Raw genomic sequence first — 26,913 nt, 5'->3', positions numbered from 1 at the left:
GCTGATTCAGAGTGGGGACCGCACCCTTCACCTGTTTTTAAATATCTCAAAAATGGCACTGCATTGTATTTAAACAAACACATGTGAAAGGGCCAAAATCTTCCCATCTGTCACTGTCATGTTGACACGAGCAGCAGGTTTGATGCCTAATGCATTTAAAAATGTGGCTGTTAGCTGCACATTTATGCTTAGACCAGAAAAAGTGTGATAGTAAAGCATTCACTTCTAAACTCACCCTTGTACCACTGCTTCCTACAGTCACTGTCTACTCCCATATTTGAGGTGCAGTGCAAAGAATCAGACTGAATGTCCTGTGTTTGTCTGTGAAGTGGAGATGGGGAGGAGGTGGGCTGCACAAATAAGAGTCTGAAAGGCAGAATGACAGAGAGCATAAATTTAGACCAAACAAAGTGCAGGCTGATTGGCTCAAAGAAGGCTGGCAAGAAGTGGATTGGACTAGAGTAACTGTGTCAGTATAAGAAAGAGGTAGTGATGTAAAGAAGAGAAATGCAGCCTAACACCCATGAAAGAGGGCAGATGAGTGATTACAGATATTGTTGAACTCCTCTGCCCTCAGCTGTGAGCTACTATTCAGCCTATGAAACAAGCTAAACATTTATGGCGTCTTGAGCACTAAGGAGGCTGTTGCATTCTTCAGAGCTTTTACTAATGTACCATTTGTGATTCATTGTTGTAAAATGATGCTTGGAGTAAAAGCCCCACTCTAACCATTACTTGGTGCTTTATTGTGTTATTCAACCACTAGATGGCGGGCCTTGACATGACCAGACCAGGAATAAAAATATTTTTTGACACAGAGATTCAATTACTTACAAATGACAGTGACCAGTCTTATAACACAATATAGAATACAATAGTGTAGAATACAATAATTCTTTAATTGTCCCACAAGGGAAAATTTGGTTGTATCAGCAGCAAAAAAACAACATAAACAAATAGAACATAAATTATAATATCCATTACAAATAACCTGTGAGACAGAATACTCACACATGAGCTTCATTAAGGATGCAAGACTGAACAGTTGGTTTCTGGGTAGACAGTTGAGACACAGTTGTCTGAAAAACTGTGTCAAAAATGATGTGTGGTCAGACAGCACATCAGACACATGCAGGGGTTTATATATAAGCTGACAGTAATGACCAGACCAAAGGTGCTGCTGCCATGTGTGAGACCATTTGTTATAAGTAATGCACTGGTTAGACTCAGAGTAATGCAGACTTAAAGGATTGAGTTCAGTGTGTTTATTTACAGTGAAGCAACAACAGAATGTGACAACAGAAGGATTTCCAATCACTGATTCCAGGGCTCCAGTTCAGACACTCACTCTGAAGTGGTGACAGAAAAATCCAGAGAGGAGAGATAAAGAGAAAATGTTCAAGTCAGCACAAGATGAATGGAGGATCACAAATTCACCATTAACATGCTGCACTGGACTAAATGACTTTCCGGTCAGTGTGTAAATTAAAGTCACCTACCAAAAGGATTTGGTCAAATTTGACGACAATATATTAAAACAGATCAGAGAATTCATTCAGAGTCATCACAGGATTTAGGAGGTTGGTGGATAATAATGCAGCAAACTGGATTTTCATACTTAAATCTTAAGAAACATTAAGTAAGCTTAGATTAAATGGATCATAACTTAAGTTGCACTCGTTAATCACTGCTATTCCCCCAACACAGTCTGAACACCTCAGGGCATTCAAAAATTTTCATTTGTGTAGTCCACAAAGGGGGCAGCAGTAGCTGTTGAAAGGTTATTTAATAGTAATAGCAAGAACACAGCTGTAAGTGTAATAGAGTGTAAATATTTACAGGATTGTCCAAATAATAAGCTGTAGCAGTCTTACAGAAGTGTGGTGTTTGATCAATATTCATGGATAAACTATTAACAATAAGATGGTCAGGCTGAAGCAGCTCCTGTTTTACAGACTCAGGGCAGTGAAGGAATGATATGAAATTATCCACAAAGTAAATGTTTCCATTCCTGCAACACCATTTTTACACTCAAAGTAAAACGGTCATGTACAACTGTTGAACATCACTGCAGTGAATTTAGTGGTTTTTTAAGGTGGAGTTTTTCCTCCGGTGGAAACTTTAGTTGATGTTTTGTGATGTGACTCTGCTCATCTGACAGCTTTCAGTCTCTGATTTGTTGGAGTGTCTTGATCTGAACCAGCTGAAGGAAAAGAACATGGAAATAAATAAACCAGAAAGAATGAATTATTTTACTTTACTACAGATGAGTTAGTTGGTTTCAAATGTATGTATCACAGAAACATTTGTCTCACCACTCAAATATGATCAGTGTGCTCACGAGCATTATGATTCCCACAGTCTTCACTATAGTATAGACACCAACCAGGTTTCCACCTGTAATGCAAAAAGCAGTAAATAAGATTGTCATAGGTGAAAAAATAGTTTTCAAGTCTAACACATGAACAACCACATGATGTTGGATAAATAACAAGATTTGAACTTCATAAAGCTAAATTTGCTTCCTTTTCAACTCACTTTAAGGAATACCTAAAAAAATGATTAAAATGATCTGATTACCCAGATCATTAGTGGCCACACAGTAATAAACTCCTCCATCTGTTACATTGAAGCTGTAAATCTCTCCTTCAGATACTTTCACAGCTCCATCTCTGCTCTTCTTGAACCAGGTGAAGCTGCTGACTGGAGGTTTGGCTCTGCTGGAGCAGGTCAGCTTCACCCAGCTGCCTGCAGACACCAAACCTGATGGACTGATGAAAGCTGAGGTGTCTTTAGGAGCATCTGAAGGAAAAAAAATGAAGTCTCATAAATCATGATATGTTGACAGGATCCAACAACAAACTCTGATTGTCTTACATGAAACACTGAGAGTCTCTTCTGTCTCTGCTGTCTTGGTGTCTTTTCCTTGGTTCACAGGATATCTGGCAGAGCAGCTGATCTTCTTTCCATCATGTGTGTCTGACAGAGTGATGGTCTGCTGGATTTTAGTTGTAAAGCTTCCATCTGTGTTTTCCTCTATTTTGTTGTGAGAGTCTTGTTGGAGATTCCAGGTGAGTTGAGGAGGGGAGTGTGGACAGGGAGTGAGAGCTGAGCAGGTTATAGTGACAGACTCCTTCTCCTTCAGATCACCTGGGATTGTAATATTGGGCCTCCAAGGAGAATCTGTGGTTTCACATCACAAACATATTGACACTAAAGAACAGTATATTACATACATGCAGTTTGAATTGCAACAACTGATGTACAAATCGATTAAAACTGAAAAGAACATCACAGAAAATAAAAATAAAAAATAACAAAAATGAAAATAAAACAACATATCTAAAGAAGACCCACAAACACCACTTTCTCTGAGCCTGTATGCATTTAAGATGGACTAAGATGAAGACAAAGTCTGTCCTGTGAACTGACCAGTCAAACAGTTAACCTGCTTCTCAAAATTGTCCAAAGTCTGTATCCTGAGCTGAAGATGAGAGGGAACATCCTGGTTTTTTAATTTATACTTAAAGAGTCCATGAACTAAACTGGACTTTTATAACATAATGAAACAGTTAAAATATAAAAAATTAGCAAAGGAAAGAAATTGAGTGAAATCCTGTCTGAAGTATTAATGTACAAATATTTCAGAGTCTCAAGTCTCAGAGCTGTGTTTTATCTTTTTCTTTTCTTCTTAAATAAATAAATAAAAACAAAACAACAACAACAACAAACAACGAAATTTCTCAGTTTTAATCCATAGAATGTAAATTACTTGTCAGCATTAATTTATGAAATCATGTCAGGACAATACTTTTGAGTGTTGTTACTTTTAGCTTCAACCAATATTGTTGACAATGAATCAAACAATAGAGAGCGAGTATCAGAACAAAGGTTTGTATAATTTTATGATGTAAATGGATTAAAAACTTCAGTCTTTACCTCTGACTGTTATTTGAAGAGGATCATGTTGAGCTGTCGCCTTGAATGGTTCACTCTCTACTCTGAAGAAGTATGTGTCTGTGTAGTTCGTGGTTAAATTAGAAAACAGAGTGGTGCAGTCTCTCTGACTCAGGTTCCCAGTAATACTCATTGGATAGATGCTAACTGCTCCACTACTGTTGAAGATCACATTGTTTGGATATTTGCCAAAGTTAGCGTCATTTTTAATCCACACTCCAAAGATTTTTCTTTTTCTGTTAAAGTTCTGTTTGTCTTTGGTGCTGAAGTTACATTGAATATGCAAACAAGATCCACTCAGTGCTTCCAGCTGCTTTGGGGCAGTCATGTAGAGTTTTATCCAGTCAGCATAACCAGCCAAAGCACCTGTAAATACAGTTTCATTATGAACAAGCTGCTGTTCTTTCCTCTGCTGTTCACTGTTTGTAAACTGTTTACATTTTCAATCACAACACAAAGCGCTGGCTCTGTCTTTCAGGTTGTTTTAAAATGGGTGAAAGTTAAATTACAAATGAAACTTGAAATGCACTGAAGAGCTGGGATAAAATCTGATCCACTTCATTTCAACATCATTAGAATAGCTTACTTTTACTGAACGCTGTAAAAACAGAATCCCTATGCTGCAGCCAGAGATCAGGCTGACACTGATTATCACAATATACAATGAAGAGCAGGAGGAAAAGTGTATTCCACCTCATTTTGTTCACCCCACTGTGTTTCTTAATCAGTTAATAATGATTCAACAAGTTGATACCACCAGAATAACCACTACAATGAGTGACAGTCGGCATATATCACTAACATGTTGACTGCCACCACATACTTGCTCCCTGCATTTGAAAACAAAAGCAATCACAAGATTTTATTGAGCAGCAGCAGTGAAATGTTTCCCCACCAAATGACCTCAAGTGAAGATTGTTCAGTAAAATGTAATTTTTTTAGCAACACCACAGTGAAACATGTAGACCTGTTAAATAAAAAGGAAGTACAGTACAGCTCTGCAAATATCCTGTCATAAACAACACTAGATAATTACTTTTAACAGTCAAATTGCTAGGTTTGTAGCTTGAACCTATTCGCTGGAACGTTGAAGGCAATGTAATAACACAGCAAGCAAGACACGAGTAGGCAACATTCTTTATGTTTCACGTGCACGGGAGAGAACTGGACAGGCGCCGTTCCTTCGCTTGACCCCAGTTGCTCTCGTCCGCTCTCCCGTAACACTGCTCTTTTATTGTGGTTACATGAATATGCATAGGTTCATTAACATATGACCTCTTATATAGGTATACATGTGAACAAAGAATACCCTGAGTGTGTGTGTGTGTGTGTATGTGTGTATCTGTGTGTGGGGGTCAAACTGTGACCCCAGGAAGACTCCCCAGAGCCGTCCATCTAAACAAAAGGCACTTAGCCTAAAACAAACATAGATACGTTTATCCTACCATAAAACAATAAAACAAGGTACGACCTCTCCCATGCCCCTAAAATGTGGGTGTGAAAGTCAAAGAGCTCTGGAATGCACACAAAGCTTGCAGACTATTAAGGATCAAACCTCTACCAATCTACACCTAATTATAAAACTCTAAGAATATATAAGTAGATATTTCTAAGCATAAATGACAATCACAATACAAATCTAACACAAATGACCGTTTTAGTAACTTGATTTATTCCAAGCATGGTTAATAACTTTGTGTTAAGCTGCTGTGTGTCACCGAGAAATAACACAGCTTTCTTGATTTTCATAAACACACACAAAAACACTATTAATGCTCATCTAAGGATCTTGGAAAGAAAGGTGACGTGACTCCTCTGACAGTTTACCTCTCATCCGAGAATCTTCTTCAGTTCTAATTGGTGGGAGTTTGTCCCTTAAGAGGGTCGTTGACCCACCATTGAACATGTGTCTCATCACATGGGCAGGTGTGAGAAAGAGTTTTGTTTATTATCAGCAGCAGTTTCAAGTGAAACCATTGTGAGGCCTGGCCTCACCCTATCATGTGACTTATGGCACCTGGGAGGGGATATCAATACTGGTTTATAGATGACAGAGAGTCATAAATCACCCCCTCTGTTCAACAATGGTCGTTCACAGTGGACATTGATGTCTTCTTTCACTCCTCTTTCAAACCATCTGTCTTCTCTGTCCAAAATGTAAACATTGGCATCTTTGAAAGAGTGACATTTATCCTTTAAATAGAGATGTTTTCCTTTTGAGGTTGCTCTTCTATGTTGTGCCATGTGTTTATGGAGTGGCTGTTTTCTTTCTCCAACGCAGAGGTCTGAGCAATCTTCGTGTCACTGCACAGCAGTGTTTAGCTCGTGTTTGGGAGCTTTGTCCTTGCGATGAACCAGTTTTTCAGAAGTCCATATATAAAGGGTATAGCATCCCCTGGGTACAGACTGTGGTACATAAGGGATCAATGGCTTTTTTTAAGCTGTTGTATGAAACTAATGACCTAATTTTTGTAGTTTTGTAGCATAGCAAACGGGACTTTTTAAACCGCCATTTCTCGCTCACTTTTAACTTTCTCAGGTATGAGGAAAGTAACCCTATGTGTATGAGAACAGCCCTGACTCCATTCAAGCCCAGGTTTAAAATCCTGGCTTGACAAGCTGGAGCTCAAGTGTCTAACTGAGCAAAAAGGTGGGGGACTACTTTAAACTTTTTCAAATCTTGATCTGATATGGAGGAGAAGAAATCAAAACTGGAAGCCAGGACTTTGTAGAGTGGTTTTTTTGTTTTTGCAAAGTTCTCTCAACAAACTCAAGTTTTGAGTTACAGTTGAATCTCCCTCTGTGTGTCTGTGTGTCTCTGAGCTTCTGTGCAGGATTATCATTAAAATGGTGGTAAAAACAGTGTAAAAACAGTCATGTCTCCAACCCAGCTGTCACAGCAACATGCTAACTTACAAAAATAAAGAGGTGCACAACCGGCTGATGCACTACAAAGATTGTGTCTTGCGACACGGGATGCAAGGTCAAAATCATCACATGACACAAGTGAGACATGTGATGCATTGGGTATAAAATTGGCCTAAGAAATCAGACTGATTGGTGGATTCAAATTCAGGAGATTCAGACCAATGACTGTATAAAGGTTGTGCCAATAGCAGTCTCCATGACTACTCTTGGTTTTTACCCTTAAACCAGCTGATATTTTGGTAATTTTATGCAATTAAACTCATTCAGCAAGTTCAGCTTTAAATATTTCAAATATTTTTAAGCATTTCAAACTAAATCTTCAGACTTTGAGCTTTCATGTTGCATTTTTGATAAGAACTATTTTTCTAGTTTTTTTTAAAGCAGTTTCATAATAAAAATGTTCCTTGTCCATCCATATATTTTCTTTTCTTTTCCTTGCATTAAAATGTATTGGAATATAATAAAAACTTTAACAAAGCAGTTTATGTAAAACTAAAATCTCAGTAAATAAAATTACTTTACATGTGCCTGTGAGTGCAGTAAATTAAAGATACAAAGTTATTGAATAAAAGCAATAAAATGTTTCCTTACCATAAAACCCAAGTGTAGTCTTTCATTTTATAGTTTTAGTAGAATTACAGTGAACCATGTCGCCCAACCGATGTTAGAAAGAAGGAAGTACAGAAAGAGAACGCACTGTTTAAGAAGGTGCAATAATATCACAAAGCTGCTGTAGGCGTCACATGAAGAGTCTGAGAAAAACTGTTCACTTCTGCTGATACACTGTGATAGAGGAAGTCAGACATATATTTAAAGTCACAAATTACCTACACACCCTCAAACATCTTTTTACCCACTTGAGTTTTTTTAAGCTTGTGCACGTTTACAGAATATTTATCAACATGAAACAATCCTGAATTATGTTCACATGTATAGAGAAGCTATGCAAACATAATGTGTTGAAAGATTAAGTAAAATGCAGATTTAGTGAAAACAAAAATTGTGATTTTCAACTCAGCTTTCCTTTTTCTTAAAAATGATCATGTATGTTATTAAATACATTTCATATATTTGGTGGAAATTTTGCTGGCCCTGTCCCCCTGGAGGTTACATTTCTTATTAACAAAAGAAAGAAAAACACTCATCTGCCATAATATTTTTAAGCTTGCCAAGACTGGGAGACACATTCTAAAAAAAAAAAGATTTACAATCAGGAACAAAAAACCCTGGAAACTTAGGGCCTGTCTCAATATGCGTACTTGTGCGTACTTGCGTTCTCGTGTACTCGTGATACGTCATCAGTCGGAGACCAAGTACTGTTCCAATTCGAAGTACGCATCAGTAATTATCTTCTTGGATTTCTCGATTTCTCAGAAACAGATTGTTACACTGGAGGAGAGGTCACTGTTATCCCCAATGGAACCTATCACAGTTGTGTGATGCAAATGCAGCTCTGCAGTCATGTGTCAGCAGCCTGAACAGCAGTGGGCTCAGGACACAGCCCTGAGGGGAGCTGAGGGAGAAGGAGCTGGAGATGATGTTTCCTACTCTCGCTGACTGAGACACATTGGGTGCTGATACCAAGGAGCGTCAGTTTGCTCACCAGCAGCTTGGGGATGATCTTATTGAATGCTGAGCTGAAGTCAACAAACAGCATTCATACATGACTGTTCTTCTCCTCCACATGTGTTAAGCTCAGGAGAAGAGCGTCCTCTGTGGAGTGGTTTGGGCTGTAAGCAAACTAGAATGAACAAATATGGGTGGTGGTGTAATGTGGTGCTTTACCAGCCTCTCAAAGCACTTGATCATTATAAGAGTTAGTAAAATAGGGCAGTAGTCATGAAAACATGTTTAATATCGATGGTGTTTTTCATACATGCTCAGAGTGGTTTAGTCAGCATTTGATATGTGTACAAACTCTGAGCCCTCTGAAGCAGAGCAAAAAATAAGAAATAGGATAGGTTTCACATATTCCTTATTTCAGTGATACCACATCACAAACATTATTGGAACTTGCTGCTGAAAATGCTTCTTATGTAAAATATATATTTATTTAGCAGTAATTATTATCATGTGACTGAATCTTATATAAACATATATTCATATAAAAAAATGACTGATTGGCTGCTGTGTCTCTGATGTATCTCTTCAGCCTAGTAACCAGAGTTGTGAGACAGTTTCTAATGTAACACTTCTAAGAAACATGTAAAAATGTCTGTAGTGCATTAGGTATCCACTGGGGTGGGCAGTGATAATGGAAGCTTATTAATTCAAGCATTTTAAATTTGCAAAGAACTGATATTATCATAGGATCATAGTACAGAATCTTTCTGTAAAACAGAGCTGGTTTTGATGCCAAACTGTGACTTTAATGCATATTGCTGTTGTTACTTTATTGCTTGCCAACAGTTAATGCTTGTTTTATGGTATTGTGTTTGTATGGGTGGATATTTTTTTATGAAGTTGAGTTTTCAACCTATTTAAATGTGCTCCACTGCAGTTCTCCAAAGAACCAACTTCACAAAGCTCAACTGTGCATTGGTTGAATGCTAATTTAACAAGCAACCCCCAACAAGGGCGGCATTAACAGCAGAGTTCACCAGGAATGGGACAAGTGCAAAAAACCCCATCAAAGATAAAACAATACACAGAAAGTTCTTCTTGCTTTGAACACTCACTTTCACTTCAGCTTGCTTAATGTGACGCCCACCAGTGTATGGTCACAATTGTAATTATTTTGTAAATTGTTTTTTGATGTAAAAGACCTGATTTTATGGTGGTATTGCACTTTCATGAGTTATGGAGAATGTAATTGCGTGGCCTTGCCACAATGGGGAGATAATATGGCGGTGAGTGCGACAGGCCGCTGCAACGCTTCTGTGCCTCAGACGAGGAAGAGCCTGCAGACCGAACGAAACTCATGTCTCCTGTCTCTGCTTTTCTGTTAAAAAAACAGGTTAGTAGTTTGAGCTTGCTAACCGCAATGCACACATAAAAGCAAGAAACCTTTTTCTGTCTTAGTTTAAAGACCGTGAATGTTGTGAGAGAGTGTGTTCTCACAGATTGACAGAAAGCTAACCTTACCGCCATTTGTAATGGAAGCCGCCATTTCACTTGTATTCTAAAGCAGTAGCTGGTCTTATTACCTGTTTTATTTTATGACAAATGTAGCTCCTAGACACATCTCTTTTATACTGACATTATTGGAAGTTACAGTTGATTAAGAATATTCCAACCTACTCAGTTATTATGTGTTAAATGTAAATAGTCTGATGTATGCTGTTTTGTGAACGATTGCAAACTGTTTGTGAGCAATGGCAGAATATTTTTGTTTATCGTTTACAAATGTAATATGTTGAGAGATAAAGAATGTACAATGGTAATAATAAGAAGCAGGTTAATCGCAGTGTTGAGATTACTGCACAGAGATGTTATTGATGCTAAACAGCAGTAGAATTTGGACAGATCCAGAACAACACAAGTGTTCCCAAATGTTTCTGGTTTTACTTCATGAGTCATTCATCAGTGCAGCCATTCAGACAACAGTAGAGACCCATTTTTATTTATCTTACTTTAAATTTGGAGTGGCTCCTCCAACACCAATAATCATAAAACATGAGAAACTATGCAGTAGCACCACAGTAAGTACAGTTTAGCTGGTTGTGCAGCAAACAGTTGATTCCAGAAACCTTGACTGCCAAATATGTATCCCTTCCCATTATTCTCAGAAAATGTTAATCATCAAATTGTAATGAATAATCTCTAGACCAGACATGAAGACTGAAGCGAGATCGATCAACTGCAGACCAGACAACAAACGACGGAGGCTCCAGAAAAGTGCAATCAAACGATGAGTTTATTAGCACTGGAGAAGACATATCAGGATATATCCTCTGACAAAAATACATGTTGAGAACACTTTTAAAGCAGTGGGGTATCCGCCCCCCCATGGCGTCAACACAAGACAAAAGTTCATCATGTACAGTCAATGGTATATCTTGTACATCTTCAATAGCTATAAACAGACATATAACAGACATATAACTTCCCCTTTCTGCAACACCTTCCATGCACAATCATAGTCTTAAGCCTTCAGAGTATCTGAGGGCTGGTTATTGCCTCCCGTCATCTGCTGCTAAGTAGGTAAAAGGGCAGCCAGTTACAAAAAGGTCAAAGACACTTGGGCCTTCGCTCAGGCCTGTTGCTAGATTTATGTATTGTAAGCATGCATGCAATTAACCTGCTATGTTCTCATCCTCCCTCAACATGTATCACCTGGACACTCTCACCAGTGAAGCTTAAAACCCTCTTGGATAGAACATCAACTCTAAACAAGCACAGATATGCAATGTGTATAAAATGATCATAACTACACCTGTAAATAGAAAGGTCAATGTGATGACAAACATATTCAATGCAATATGAACCCTGTAAACAATATTACTGTTAAAATAATACTCTAAAACATGTTATTAATACATTCATCATAAAGCAGATTATATGATAGCAATAAAAGAATCTCTGAATCCCAACAAGACCAAGAAACAATCAATTTTCTTTTTTTGTGCCTTTTTTCCCCTCCAGTATTCAGTCACTCTCCATCTCACATCCAATTTCCAATCAGCCATTGGATTACTCTGACACAAAGCTTGTTGTTGAAATCTGAAATAAACTGAGGTTCACACAAACAGGTTGTCTTTATAAGTTTTATTTACCTTTGCAAAGAGGTCAAACAACAGCACAGACAGCAGTCTGCATGCTTTTCTTTTGAAAAGAGCAAGCACAAGCCGGGAATATTTACAGAGAGACGGTATCTACCTCCCATGTTCACAAAATACATTCAGGAAATTTTGAATAAATGATCATTTGTTCATCAACATGTGGTTTTAAGGTGAAAGGGAGACAGGATAAATTACAAATTACCATTACAGCTTAAAGAGAAACGATGAACATAGACTATTAGACAAAGAGTGGTCAGTGGTTTTCTACACCGACCCTCTTGCATATTAATTTCATGGAATTCCTTACTGAAGCCGTAAAATAGGAAGTACAATATTTAAACCAAGTACACAAACGGACTTATACATTTTTGTGATTCTTGATCTCTAGATAATTGTTATGTTTCCCCACCATAATGCAGCTACATCTTAATTTCTCCCAGAAGGATTAATCCCCAGTTAGTTTATGAGCTTAAGCTAAGTTGCGTGACTCTTGGCAGATCAGACATGTCACACTGAAATGAACTGACTGTGCCTGTAAAACTAACCAGACCTATCAGAAACATTTGGGCATGCTATTTTGCTCTGTTTAGTAAATCTGGCTCTAAAGGTGCAAAACTGAACCGTTTACTTTTGGGAAGACAGCACTGGCTTGAGGAATGATATTTCCATCTCTGTACTCAGAGTATGATGGTCATGTACAGCTGTTGAAGATCAAACTATAAAGAAATATCCAAACATGTAAAGATTCTACTAATTTTACAACATTGCAGTGAATTAAGTGATACTTTAAGGTGGAGTTTGTCCTGCAGAAACTTTAGTGGATGTGTTGTGATGTGACTCTGCTCATCTGACAGCTTTCTGTCTCTGGATTGTTGGAGCGTCTTGATCTGAACCAGCTGAGGGACAAAAAAAAAAAAAAAAAGAATCAAATGAGAAAAAAAATCCTTTTTGTTTTACTACAGACAAGTTAGTGTGTAGTTTTAAATGAGCAGAGATGAGAAATAATGACGTACAAATACTTTGTTACTGTACTTAAGTAAATACAGATACCTGAAAACTGCTCTTAAGTAGTTTTTTGTATGAAAACCTTTTACTCCTAAATTTTACAATAAATATCTGTACTTTCTACTACTAAAAAACCATGTGGCATAGTCAGGGGTTAAAGTAGGCTGCAACTTATGGCCCAGATGCTGTTTGTCACAGAGAGGGAAAAGAAAGAGAGCCAACTTCACTCAGAGATTGAGAAACATAAGAAAGACAGGACAGGAAGAAGAGAGATTAGATTTAAAGGCAACGACTGCTCGGTGGGATTCAATAAACTGGAAATTTAAAGCTCACATGTAAATCCTCATGTTTTTAATTGTGACAGTATGTTTCTTCATATTATACAAAAACTATGGCAGAACAACTCTTCAGTTCAGTGAAAGATAAACTGACGAGTTTGCTGTGTTGTGATGGATTTAAAGTGTGTGTGACTGGTGCACAGTGACTACAGTGCTCATGGTCAGCGTTAGGTTACATAAAAAGTAGCAGAGATTAATATGAATTTTAGCTGATAATTAATTCCACCTTAATACCAACAGTATATGGTATAATATAAATACAGCATGAACAGTGTACTGTCAGTATAGAGCAGTGGTCCCCAACCTTTTTTGCGCCACGGACCGGTTTATGCCCGACAATATTTTCACGGACCGGCCTTTAAGGTGTCGCGGATAAATACAACAAAATAAAACTAGTACCGGTACCGAAAAAAAGAAGATTTATTCATAACACACGTGAAAAGACCCAGGAAAACCGAGTTAACGATAAAAACGATAATAAAATAACGCTGAAAACCGATAAAAACCCTGAAAACCATACATTTCACACCTGAGCCTCAACTCTCGCGGCCCGGTACCAAACGACTCACGGACCGGTACCGGTCCGAGGGCCGGGGGTTGGGGACCGCTGGTATAGAGGATGGAAATCAGTCAGGACAACTCATGAAACATCGACTTACATCTGTTTAAATTTAGTTGTGTACATCCACAAAAAGCAGTAAACCTCAGAGCAGCAGTTAAATCTACTGGAGCTCTCAATAGAAATTATTCTGAGTTGATGATTCTCTGTACTTTTGACACCTCTGCAAATGAGTTTATCATAGGAACATTTTTCTCACCACTCAAACATGCCCAGTGCGCTCACAAGCATTATGATTCCCACAGTCTTCACTATAGTGTAGACACCATCCAGTGTTCCACCTGTAATGCAACAAGATTTTAGAGCAAAGAAAACTGTATGAAGTGACAGAATAACAGTAAATACAACTTTTTCAGGTGAATCAAAATTTTGAAGAGGAAGAAGAGGAAGAGAGAGAGAGAGCCAAAGCCACAGACGCACAGAAGATTCAGGGTCATTTTTCTTCCCAGGATCCTCGCAGTATGTGGAGGGGTATCAAGTGCATCATTGACTACAAAACCAGGGATGCACAATGCCTCAGGGACAGGTGCAGGTGCCTTTCTGTGATTGGTGCATCCAGGGGACGGATTGTATGGATTGGCTGATGACCAGGAGACAACATATAAGAAGACACCGCCATGATCAGCGGGTCATTCATCCTCAGCCCATCCCAAACGGCAGACTTTCTGTTCCCTGTCTACCTATGCTTGTTTGATGCAAGAGCATGTAGGCGTGGAACGCCTTTTTGTTTGATTACAGTTTTCTCCTGTTTTCTTGTTAGTTAGGGAGGCAAGTCGCTGTCGTTTGGTTTAATTCTTTTGAGTAGCTAAGTTTGATTTATCCTTGAGATAGGCTCCCTTTGTTATTTTGGCCTCAGGTCCACCAGGAAGTTACAATTTGCTCCCTTCCTTTGTTTTGAAATTCACTCATTGTAAATAAATCACCGTTAAAAATTATTAATTGTGTAAATGGTAAATGGACCGATTCTTATATAGCACTTTTTTACTCTCCCGGAGTACTCAAAGCGCTGTATACAACATGCCTAATTCACCCATTCATACGTGCAAACTAATAAACATTCACACTCTGATGAACGCATCGGAGGGCATTTTGGGGTTACTATCTTGCCCAAGGATATTTGGCATGCAGACTGGGGGATCCAGGAATCGAACCACCAACCTTCCAATCAGTAGCTGATCCAGGTGGTCCAGCCAGGTGGTAGAGCCACAGTGTGTTGTGCTACTTGGGGTCAGACGGAGATGGATCACCTTTATGTTATGGTCTGGCCACCCCTAGAGGGCCCTAACTAACTATCTCTGTATTTCAAACACTTTACAGACTTTAAAGATTGAATTCACTGAAGAAAAAAAAAAAAAAAAAAAAAGTTAAATAATAGCTTTGACTGACTTTTACCTTCACAGTAAGTAAGAGTTAGATGAAACTCTGCTGATGTCTGATTACCCAGATCATTAGTGGCCACACAGTAATAAACTCCTCCATCTGTTACATTGAAGCTGTAAATCTCTCCTTCAGATACTTTCACAGCTCCATCTCTGCTCTTCTTGAACCAGGTGAAGCTGCTGACTGGAGGTTTGGCTCTGCTGGAGCAAATCATGTTCACCCAGCTGCCTGCTGACACCAAACCTGATGGACTGATGAAAGCAGAGGTGTACTTCGGAGCATCTGGAGAGCATAATACAGATTACACTCATTACAAACAGCTGACCTCCCATGAATCATGATGAGCTGACAGGATCCAACAACAAACTCTGGTTGTCTTACATGAAACACTGAGAGTCTCTTCTGTCTCTGCTGTCTTGGTGTCTTTTCCTTGGTTCACAGGATATCTGGCGGAGCAGCTGATCTTCTTTCCATCATGTGTGTCTGACAGAGTGATGGTCTGCTGGATTTTAGTTGTAAAGTTTCCATCTGTGTTTTCCTCTGTTTTGTTGTGAGAGTCTTGTTGGAGATTCCAGGTGAGTTGAGGAGGGGAGTGTGGACAGGGAGTGAGAGCTGAGCAGGTTATAGTGACAGACTCCTTCTCCTTCAGATCACCTGGGATTGTAATATTGGGCCTCCAAGGAGAATCTGTGGTTTCACATCAAACATATTTAAAATAAAGAGCACAAAATCTTTCAAACTAATCATGTGATCCTATCCTCCTGAATTCACAGAGAAGTGCAATAATGTAATCAAGTTCTGAACAAAGCAGCAGAAATTAAAAGAAGGAAATATTAACATCCTGTTAGTGTCAGGATGTTAGTGATAATTATCATTGTGACTAACATTACCTCAGCAGTTACTAATTAAAAATTGTCAAGGCTAATGCTGTGGGCCAGCAGGATGTGGACCCAAATGCAGGACTCAGAAACAGGAAGTTAACTGAAAGTGTAGCTTTATTTGCTGGAACACCGTTTATAAGAAGTAAACTTTAGAAAAGCAAACCAAGAACCTCAAACTTGAACTAAAACAAACTAGACTCAGAAAACTAAAACTAGGAAGCATAGACTATAAGAGGTAACTGGGAACTAAAACATCACCTGAAACCAGAGGGCGAGACACAGCACGGCAAAGGGGTAGGTGAGGTTAACAACATGACACAGACAGAGAGAACCACAAGGCTTAAATACACAAACAGACAACAAGAGGATGGGGAACAGCAGAAACAAATCAGAGCTAATGAGACACAGGAAGCAACACAGACTAAACTCAAGCCACATGAGCTTAACACAAAGACATCAGGGCAGGGGTGTCCAAACTTTTTTCACTGAGGGCCACATACATACAAATATAGGAGGGGCTGGGCCACTTACTAGAAATTAGGTACATAACCTTAACTGTAGCGTATTAAAGTTAGAAAAATCATTTAAAAGTGGTCAAATGTGTTATATTGTTGAATATAATTAAAGACAAAACTGCCTTCATCACAGCTTTCCATAGATGGATCTTTATTGATTTATTCAGAAAAAGCTTTGGTAGCTCATTCTCAGAACAGCAGCAGATTTCTTCTTGGACAGAAGATTTACAGCACAGAGAAAAAACAATAAAGGGGAAAATGGGACGGGTACATTTCAAGCTTGTTATTTAAGTTATTAGGCTTAGCAACACACCTATTAACGTTCGTTTGAAACGGTTATCAGCATTAACAGACTGAACTGGACTTAATAACAGGAGTGCATATAATTTTAGTAAATTATTCTGGTGAGTATCAGCTGCGCTGGGTATGTAAATCGGGCCATCCAGTCGCGGTGCTGATCGTACGCCACTCGTGCCAAAAATCCGGACCAATGGCACTTGATCAAGGAGCAGATCTGCATCAGATGAGATCAGCTGACTTTGCGTGTGCGTGCGCTGCGCACAGCGGTGTGTACTCTGTGTGTTAACAAGAAAAACGCATATAAGAAAGTGGTGCGCAAAAGCAGGGTAGTGACAGAATTGATGCGCATTATTGATATTTGAAGCATGTGTACCTGACCATTAACACACGGGTACTGTGGAATGTAGTTTTTACTCACCTAAAGTGCTCGTGCTCTCGTCCACTCCCCGCAAAAAAAAATTAGCAGCTGTGCGGCGTCTGTGGCATCGGTGCTCTCATCGCATGCGATGGAGTAAAAATCAAAAGCACAGCTTCATCAGACAGTTGCGGTTTAATGTTGGCTGACAGTCTTCAGTGCGTGGCACAACTGGATTTCTGGACATGCTGACGTTGTTGAAGTCCTGCACTTTTTCCGGGCACATTATTTCGGTGACTTTAACGAGGCCGTGTTTTATGAGGCCTCCATCTGAAAAAGGCTTGCCATGTCTTGCGATGAGTTGGGCGACCTCATAGCTGCTATAGGGCTTTGGAGTTGACGTCACTGGAGGTGGGCCACGCCCCCTTTCCGCCATGACAGTAGGCTAGACACAGGATACAGCTTCAGCTATGGTTCGTACGTGTTGTGTTATCAGTTGCAACGTTTGATCACACGATCGTGAAGGCAAGAAGCTGGATAATGGGCTCTCTTTTCATCGTTTTTCATCCTGGAGGCAACGTGAGGGATCCCATGTATCCGATATTACTAAACAAAGACGTCAGGCTTGCATTGCAGCGGTGAGACGAGCGGATCGAGTTCTGTGCAATCCCCAGCTTTTTGTTGGTTTGGTCTCCGCATCTTCTTTCCGGTGAGTTCTAAATTAATTCATATCACTATTAAAATGCTTTTAGTGTTATTTTCAATGTGCTGAGGTCATAGATAATGAGATAAAACATGCTAATGTGTGATGCTGCAGAACCACGTCATGTTATCATGTCGACTGAGTAGCTTATGATTTAGCATTATTGCAGGCAAACCAGCATATGAAATGGATGTAACAAATCCAGACTGGGCACCAACACTGCTCATGGGCCTCTAAAAACATACTAAATTGCTCTCATTGTACACTAATCCGCACATAACTTCCAGATGAATCACACACCTGTCATGTGCACTAATTTTATCTTACAGGCTTTTATGCAGCTGCAGAGTCTGAAGGTGTGCCCCGTGCAGAAGTAATCGATGAAGACCTGACAGAAGAACAACAACAAAATTACAATGTTATAGCTGTGGACAGCAGTTGTGTTGGACAAGTGGAGGTTGAGGTACCACCTGTAAATGTGCGGATTAGTGTACAATGAGAGCAATTTAGTATGATGACATGACGTGGTTCTGCAGCATCACACATTAGCATGTTTTATCTCATTATCTATGACCTCAGCACATTGAAAATAACACTAAAAGCATTTTAATAGTGATATGAATTAATTTAGAACTCACCGGAAAGAAGATGCGGAGACCAAACCAACAAAAAGCTGGGGATTGCACAGAACTCGATCCGCTCGTCTCACCGCTGCAATGCAAGCCTGACGTCTTTGTTTAGTAATATCGGATACATGGGATCCCTCACGTTGCCTCCAGGTTGAAAAACGATGAAAAGAGAGCCCATTATCCAGCTTCTTGCCTTCACGATCGTGTGATCAAACGTTGCAACTGAACAACACGTATGAACCATAGCTGAAGCTGTAGCCTGTGTCTAGCCTACTGTCATGGCGGAAAGGGGCGTGGCCCACCTCCAGTGACATCACGCTCCAAAGCCCTATTGTAGCCTGGGGTAACTTGGGGTAAATTTCTTCTGTGATTGTCCTTTTTGGTAGACAAGCTGCCTTGATCAACAGTAGCTCCCCCTGGTGTTAAAACTAAGAAGTGCAATACACTCAAGCAAAAGTTGAAGTGCGGGCCATTTTCTATTCTATTTATAAAATTACTTGAGGGCCAATTAAAAATGGACCGCGGGCCAAGGACTTTGGACACCCCTGAGTTAAGGCAACAGGGAGGAAACAGACGTGGGACCAGGACAGGCACAGAGACACAGAACAGAAGGCGCTCAAAATACAAAACAGAAACCAAACCCTAAGAACAAGAAAATTTTAAGAATTAACTTGAAATACAAGATAATAGTAATCAAAACCAAAACCACTGAGTCAACAGACGATGACAAAAATAAACAACTCACTTTGAGTTTAAAAAAATCCTAACATGTTATAAAATTAAAACTAAAATTTCTTTACCTCTGACTGTTATTTGAAGAGGATCACAAGAAGCTGTTGACTTGAATGTTTCACACTCTACTCTGAAGAAGTATGTGTCTGTGTATGTGGTGGTTAAATTAGAAAACAGAGTGGTGCAGTCTCTCTGACTCAGGTTCCCAGTAATACTCATTGGATAGATGCGAACTGCTCCACTGCTGTTGAAGATCACATTGTTTGGATATTTGCCAAATTTAGAATCATTTTTAATCCACACTCCAAAGATTTTTCATGTCCTGATAAATCTCTGTTCTTCTTTGGGTCTGAAGCTACATGGGATGTGCAAACAAGATCCACTCAGTGCTTCCAGCTTCTTTGGTGCAGTTACAAAAAGGGCATCAGGGCAGTCAGCCAAAGCACCTGCAAGGATAGTTTTATGGTTAATCCATCCACACATTAAATACTGTAAGAAAATAAAAAGAATGCTGCTCCCAAAAAAAACTTTAAAAATAAACTTTAATCAAAGTATTATTATCATTATGTTTCTGTGTCTGTATATTTTATGTAGAAACAAACTGATATTTTCCCTCTCTTGTTTCTACATAAAGCTTTTCAAGACATAAACAGAAAAAAATTGCTCTATTTTCACTTTGATAAATTTCACACTATAAATGATTCAAAAATGTCTTAGATTGACCAAATAAGCAGCTCACCTGAAAAAAAGACGACCATCAGTAACATCCCGACTGTCACCATGTTCAGAAACTCATTCCCTGCATTTGTGAACAAAAATGATTTTTTATTTAAATGATTTCACACATGGAGCTTTTATACTGTACTGGTGTGTTTCAAAACCAGTTCACAATAAAAACTTTCATCAGCAGATTTTCCATTCTTTTATTACCAAAGATGAAGAAAATCTACAGAGCTGTGTGATTTGAAACCGCTTGAAATAAGAAAACAATAACATAAGAGTTCCTGGAAAACTGAAGCATCAATAAATAAAATATGTATGCATCTCTCAGTAAAAGAAGAATAAAAGTTTTTGTGACAAGCAGCAGTAAAATGTTTCCTTACCAAATGCACCCAAGTGAAGATCTCACAGTGACAAACATTTAGCCTAGTTGTCCTTAGATTTAAAAAAAAAAAAAAGTACAAAAAAACATGTGGTTCAAGAAAGTTCAATAAGTCAGTTTTGTCTGTTTGCAAAGCTGCTAGAGGTGTGACATGATGCCCCTGAAATACAGGAGTGCAAAAAGTGTCAGTTTTTAGCTTCCTGCAAACATCCTGTGACAGAGGAAGTCAGACATGACAGCAGCTTAAGTCTGAAATTACTTCCTCACCCTCAAAGACTTTTGACTACCATGAGTTATTCCAAGAATGTATAAGTTGAGAGTAGATACACTCTGTGCCATCACACGTCTGTGTTAAGCTGTTTTTCAGTCTTTGAACTGTCAATAAATCCTGCTGTGTTGTCCTGCACTGAGTCGAAAGTCTCTTCTTGAAGAAGCCAGTCTGTCTGTAATGGACGTCTTCATTTTCTGCTGTTCTTCTGCTTTTTGAGGAGACCGACTCAGTGAAATCAAACATACCAAAGTCGAATTGTGATGTCGAGCTGGAGGAAAACTCTCATGCACTTCATTTTGATACTAATCTATTAAGCATTTTAATTTACAACCAGGGCATGAAGAGTTGGCTCTGTCTTCAGGTTCTTTTAGCTTTGTTTCTAAAAGAAATTTACATAAAATAGTCTGTATCTTTAAAAACTGCTGGAGCAGGTCAGCTCACCTGAAACAAAGAGAACGATCCGTAAAGTTGTATGATTTCAGAGCAAAATGAAATCATCTTTAGCACAGTTACAATAAACCATGCTGACTAGTTGTTTTCATGGTAGGTAGAGTGACCTTTACATATCAACTGACTATCACGCTGCATAAACAGGTTAGTTTTGTCCTTTATTGTGATATGTGATAAATGAGGAAGTCAGCGATTCTTGTTTCTTAAAAGTCTAAAATGATGTGCACACCCTCAAAAAAAGAAACTTCATTCAAAGAACTTCATTCATCCAAAGCCTGCAAGTTTAATCTTACAGAATAAGTTTAATTTCTCCCAGTCTGAATACCACATTGTACTGTAATAGCAGCTGTCATTGATGAGCTCTACTAACACATGATGAGAGAATTAATGATAAAAAATGCTTTTCTGCTAAAAACCATCATCTTTCTCTCATCTTCAAAACAATACAAAGTGTCATTAAATGAGATCTGTGTCTATCAGATATGTGTCTCGTAGACAAACCAGTGAAGTGATGTAAATTATATAATCTACTCATGTTTGATATATTGATAGAAAAAGACAACAAGCATTGTATTGGGGAGAGATGAACTATATGTGGTTAAACTCATAGTTCACATGTGAAAAAGTGACCAAATGTCATAAACTGCTGTGAATAGTGCCTCTGTGCTTTATTTCAGTCCCTCCATGATGGCTCCTCTTCTTTCTCAGATTTCTGCGGCCCGAGGTATTCATTAAGCACATTATCAGTTGTGCCATCTTCCTCATGCTTGTCGTTTCATCCTGTACAGGTGGTTCTGACACTAGTCCTCGGCAACCTTTCTTCCACCTAACATACAGTGTTATGGTACTGGACTTGGGTTTAAATCCTCCATTCAACTTCCTTGTCTCAATGTCAGTGGCATCTCCTCCTTTGACCAACTTATTATTCCAGCAGGACATAGGTGTTAATTGCTGAGATCTTGCTCTTGGTAATCAACACCTACACTCCTTCCTATTCAGCTGACTCCTCAGGACTTGCCTGATCCTCCGCAGGTATTTGGTGGTTTCAGCTTTCCTAGCGCCATTTTGTCTGGAGTGTTGTATTCTTGGAGTACTATCCCCTCTTTTTAGTTTGTTACCATACAACTACAGTTCTCCAGTCCGAGTGTTATTTGGATGTCATTGCTGTAGATCCCAGTTGTTAACATCCGTGAATCGATGTTTTGTTCACTCCCCCAGACTAGACCCCCCAATGCTATACATATATATTACTAGCTGTTTAAGGCCAGCAGCAGCTTCTAGTCCAGGTTATTCTTTCTCAGGACATGGAGGAAGTGCAGCCACTGCTGGGCCTTGTTTACCAGGGCGTGTTGTGGGTCAGGTGAGGTCAGTGGAAATGTGGGTGCCCAGAAACCTAAAGGTGGAGACAGATTCCACCCATTCTTCATTTATAATGAGAGGGGAGTGGACCTGTTTGCGCCTCCTAAAGCCGATTATGAAGAAGACATAAACATGGATGAACAATTTAAACTGTTGACCAGCAAGCACAAATAACCTTCCAACACACGCTCTGATCGAGCCAAATAGAAGTGGCGCTGGAGCAGTGAGATTAAAGAATCACTAACACATGCACATGTCTTGTGGATTGAATAAAATACATTCTGGCTGCCAAGGGGAGGTAGATGAGGTGCAAAGAAAGTTGCATTGAATTTAGTTATTTATGTTACCTCGAGTGTTGAGAAACGTATGAAATGCATGAATTTAAATTTTGAGTGAAAATAACCTGAACTGACTAGAAAAGAAACAATAACACAGTTTTACATTTGCATAACTCATAAAACAAGTAAAAGTACAAATGTGTACTTAATAAATTTACACAACTTTTTTGTAGTAATATTAATTGTATGTTAAAGGAAATAGAGATAGAGGATGTAAAATAGAGGATGCAAAGTCAGTCATCACTAAGGGAGTCTATTGTACATGAAGTCCAGGTGCTGGTTTTCCTTTGTGCCTGTCTGATGCCACAAAGTCAGAACATCCTTCATGAATATGGCATGGATCTCCAGCTTTGGCGGGAGAGCCCTTTTAATTCTGATTTTAAAAGCTGTAGGCTGCAGCCATCGCTCTAACACTGTGTAAAAATATAACAGGGCTCAGTGCTGGTTCTATTAATATATTCTTCATATATCCATGCTTGGCAGAGTGTAAATACTGAGGCTGAAAGGCCTTTGTACAAGTGCACGTACACTTCTTAGAAGTGCAAAGCTATCAGCACAAACAGCGGTGTAGAAAAAACCAGGCAGCAAGCCCGTGTCTGCCTAACCAATCAGAGAGCTCCTTATGTTGCACTACTCGGTTAATTTATATTTCTTCAGAAATTTGGAAATGAGATGGCTAATTCAATAGTTAATCTGTTATATAATTTTATAGTTAATCTGATAGTTAATTAGTTAGCTAATAGGAATGCAGTGAGGAAATGGATTTTTAAATGAGTACAATCATCATTCTAAATGTCAGAAATAAATCCTTGATTTTTGAATCAAATTTCTTATTTCTCTTTTTTAAAATTGCAACAAAAAGATTTAGAAAATCTGTTTTTTTTATTTGGATTTTGAAAATGGTTTTTGAAATGATTGTTGAAAAATTTAAATGAGAGTTTAATTCTTTTTTGTGAAATCTATTCATGATTATTTATTCATAGATTACGAATTCATTTTGAAATTGATTTATAATTATTCATTTTTTCATTTAATTGTGTTTAATTAGAGAGTTCATTGTGACAGTGAAACAAATGTTTGCTGTATTTGATAATAAGAACCCTTATCAGCACTAAAGAAGCATTGAACTCTTGCCTTTGTTCAGGATAAACCGAGCAGATGGTGTCTTGAAGAATGGCTAAAGCGACCTGTAACTTGCCAACAGACAGGCGAGGATCGGATGACTTGAGAACAGTTACTAAACTGGCATAAGAAGCAACCTTCTTAATACAACCTTCTTATGCAGGAGGTGGAAGAAGCAGTTCCCAGAGAACTGCTGGGAGGATATGAAGATAAAGGCATAGCATGAACATAGCATGCTAGGCTGGAGGGATCGAAGATGGCATCGAAGGCATGTAGAGATGCATGACTGTCTGAAAGGACTGCACCACATCCATGCAGCTAGTAGATGGAGTAGATAGAGCTAGTAGACCCAGATAGCAAATAGGTTTGGTTCTGGTTCTTTTTCATCTGCGAGTGATTGATTTGGAAGAAGCAGAAACACCAGCAATGACATCGGCATTGACTTTTTATCTGATTTAGTGCTCAGCTCAGATAAAATAATTATTGTGGGTGATTTTAACATCCATGTAGATGCTAAAAATGACAGCCTCAACATCGCATTTAATCTGTTATTAGACTCAATTGGCTTCTCTCAAAATGTAAAAGAACCCACCCACCACTTTAATCACACTCTAGATCTTGTTTTAACATATGGCATAGAAACTGGACATTTAACAGTGTTTCCTGAAAACCCTCTGCTGTCTGATCATTTCCTGATAACATTTACATTTACAATAATTGATTACACAGCAGTGGAGAGTAGACTTTATCAAAGTAGATGTCTTTCTGAAAGTGCTGTAACTAAGTTTAAGAATATAATCCACCCACTGTTATCATCTTCAATGCCCTGTACCAACATAGAGCAGAGCAGCTATCTGAACGCTACTCCAACAGAGGTCGATCATCTTGTTAATAATTTTACCTCCTCACTACGTACGACTCTGGATACTGTAGCTCCTGTGAAAACTAAAGCCTCAAATCCGAAGTACCTGACTCCGTGGTATAATTCTCAAACACGTAGCCTAAAGCAGATAACTCGTAAGATGGAGAGGAAATGGCGTGTCACAAATTTAGAGGATCATCATTTAGCCTGGAGAAATAGTTTGCTGCTTTATAAGAAAGCCCTCCGCAAAGCCAGAACATCTTACTATTCGTCACTGATTGAAGAAAATAAGAACAACCCCAGGTTTCTCTTCAGCACTGTAGCCAGGCTGACAAAAAGTCAGAGCTCTACTGAGCCAACAATCCCTTTAACGTTAACTAGTAATGACTTCATGAACTTCTTCACAAATAAAATTTTTATCATTAGAGAAAAAATTACCAATAATCATCCCACAGATGTAATATTATCTACAGCTACTCTTAGTACCATCGATGTTAAGTTAGACTCTTTTTCTCCAATTGATCTTTCTGAGTTAACTTCAATAATTAATTCCTCCAAACCATCAACGTGTCTTTTAGACCCCATTCCTACAAAACTGCTCAAAGAAGTCCTGCCATTAATTAATTCTTCGATCTTAAATATGATCAACCTATCTCTAATAATCGGCTATGTACCACAGGCCTTCAAGGTGGCTGTAGTTAAACCTTTACTTAAAAAGCCATCTCTAGACCCAGCTGTCTTAGCTAATTATAGGCCAATCTCCAACCTTCCTTTCATATCAAAAATCCTTGAAAGAGTAGTTGTCAAACAGCTAACAGATCATCTGCAGAGGAATGGCTTATTTGAAGAGTTTCAGTCAGGTTTCAGAGCTCATCACAGCACAGAAACAGCTTTAGTGAAGGTTACAAATGATCTTCTTATGGCCTCTGACAGTGGACTCATCTCTGTGCTTGTCCTGCTAGACCTCAGTGCAGCGTTCGATACTGTTGACCATAATAATCTATTAGCGCGATTAGAGCACGCTGTAGGTATTACAGGTACTGCACTGCAGTGGTTTGTATCATATCTATCTAATAGACTCCAATTTGTTCAAGTAAATGGAGAGTCCTCTTCACACACTAAGGTTAAATATGGTGTTCCACAGGGTTCAGTGCTAGGACCAATTCTATTTACATTATACATGCTTCCCTTAGGCAGCATCATTAGAAGCCATAGCATAAATTTTCACTGCTATGCAGATGACACGCAGCTCTATCTATCCATGAAGCCAGGTAACACACACCAATTAGTGAAACTGCAGGAATGTCTTAAAGACATAAAGACCTGGATGGCCGCTAACTTTCTGCTTCTTAATTCAGATAAAACTGAGGTTATTGTACTCGGCCCTGAAAATCTTAGAACTATGGTATCTAAGCAGATTCTTACTCTGGATGGCATTACCTCGGCCTCCAGTAACACTGTGAGGAACCTTGGAGTCATTTTTGACCAGGACATGTCCTTCAATGCACATATTAAACAAATATGTAAGACTGCTTTCTTCCATTTGCGCAACATCTCTAAAATTAGAAATATCCTGTCTCAGAGTGATGCTGAAAAACTAGTTCATGCATTTATTACTTCCAGGCTGGACTACTGTAATTCTTTATTATCAGGATGTCCTAAAAACTCACTGAAAAGCCTTAAGCTGATCCAAAATGCTGCAGCAAGGGTACTGACAGGGACTAGAAAGAGAGAGCATATTTCTCCTGTTTTGGCTTCCCTTCATTGGCTTCCTGTTAAATCCAGAATTGAATTCAAAATCCTGCTCCTCACATACAAAGTCTTAAATAATCAGGCCCCATCTTATCTTAATGACCTTGTAGTACCTGTGAGTACAAGAAAATAATTATTAGAATATAATGTGTTAAATTTGTTTAGATCACAGTAATAAGGAAGGATTTGTCTCTGTGTTTCAGTTTGGTTTAGCTGTGGCCTGAGAGTGTGTAATTCTTTAGAGAGAAAGGAATTTATGGACACTGGGGGTCTGGTGTCATAAATAAAAGGAGTCAGGAAGCTACAGTTGGGGGTTGCTGATGCTGATGCTTGTACCTTTAATAAAAACTCATAATTGCCATTACTTAGAAGTAGGCTTGCAGGAGACTCTCCACCTTATCTGTAAATGTAAGACAATGGCCCAGTGAATGCAGAGTGGGGGTCTCAATATTTGTAATATGTTATTTCTGTTTTCTGTTGTTTAGAGGAATTTGGTTTAACTTGGGTGAGATTACTTTTATGACCCCCAGGAAGTACGTATACAGAGACACACACAAACAGTGCTTTGACTGTTACGACGCACCCACACTTACA

At 38.8% G+C, this 26,913-nt stretch overlaps 1 protein-coding gene and 1 pseudogene across 1 annotated transcript; both read right to left on the bottom strand.

Annotated features, from left to right (window-relative positions):
• Positions 1-1,264: 1,264 nt before the first annotated feature.
• Positions 1,265-20,902, bottom strand: LOC109203490 (myelin-associated glycoprotein; the record flags this gene model as incomplete). The annotated part of the gene is made up of 6 exons (XM_025910210.1): positions 1,265-2,203; positions 2,316-2,397; positions 2,581-2,802; positions 2,878-3,183; positions 3,940-4,323; positions 20,878-20,902. Coding segments are annotated over 6 exons (1,101 nt in total), but the record flags the coding sequence as incomplete, so codon positions are not given.
• On the bottom strand, positions 11,308-20,232 carry LOC100693916 (myelin-associated glycoprotein-like; annotated as a pseudogene).
• Positions 20,903-26,913: the final 6,011 nt, after the last annotated feature.

The sequence above is a fragment of the Oreochromis niloticus genome, linkage group LG9 (genome assembly GCF_001858045.2).
Source record: "Oreochromis niloticus isolate F11D_XX linkage group LG9, O_niloticus_UMD_NMBU, whole genome shotgun sequence".
Lineage (NCBI taxonomy): Eukaryota > Metazoa > Chordata > Actinopteri > Cichliformes > Cichlidae > Oreochromis > Oreochromis niloticus.
The sequence above is the reverse complement of the archived record's forward strand: the minus strand, read 5'-3'. Positions and strand labels throughout refer to the sequence as shown.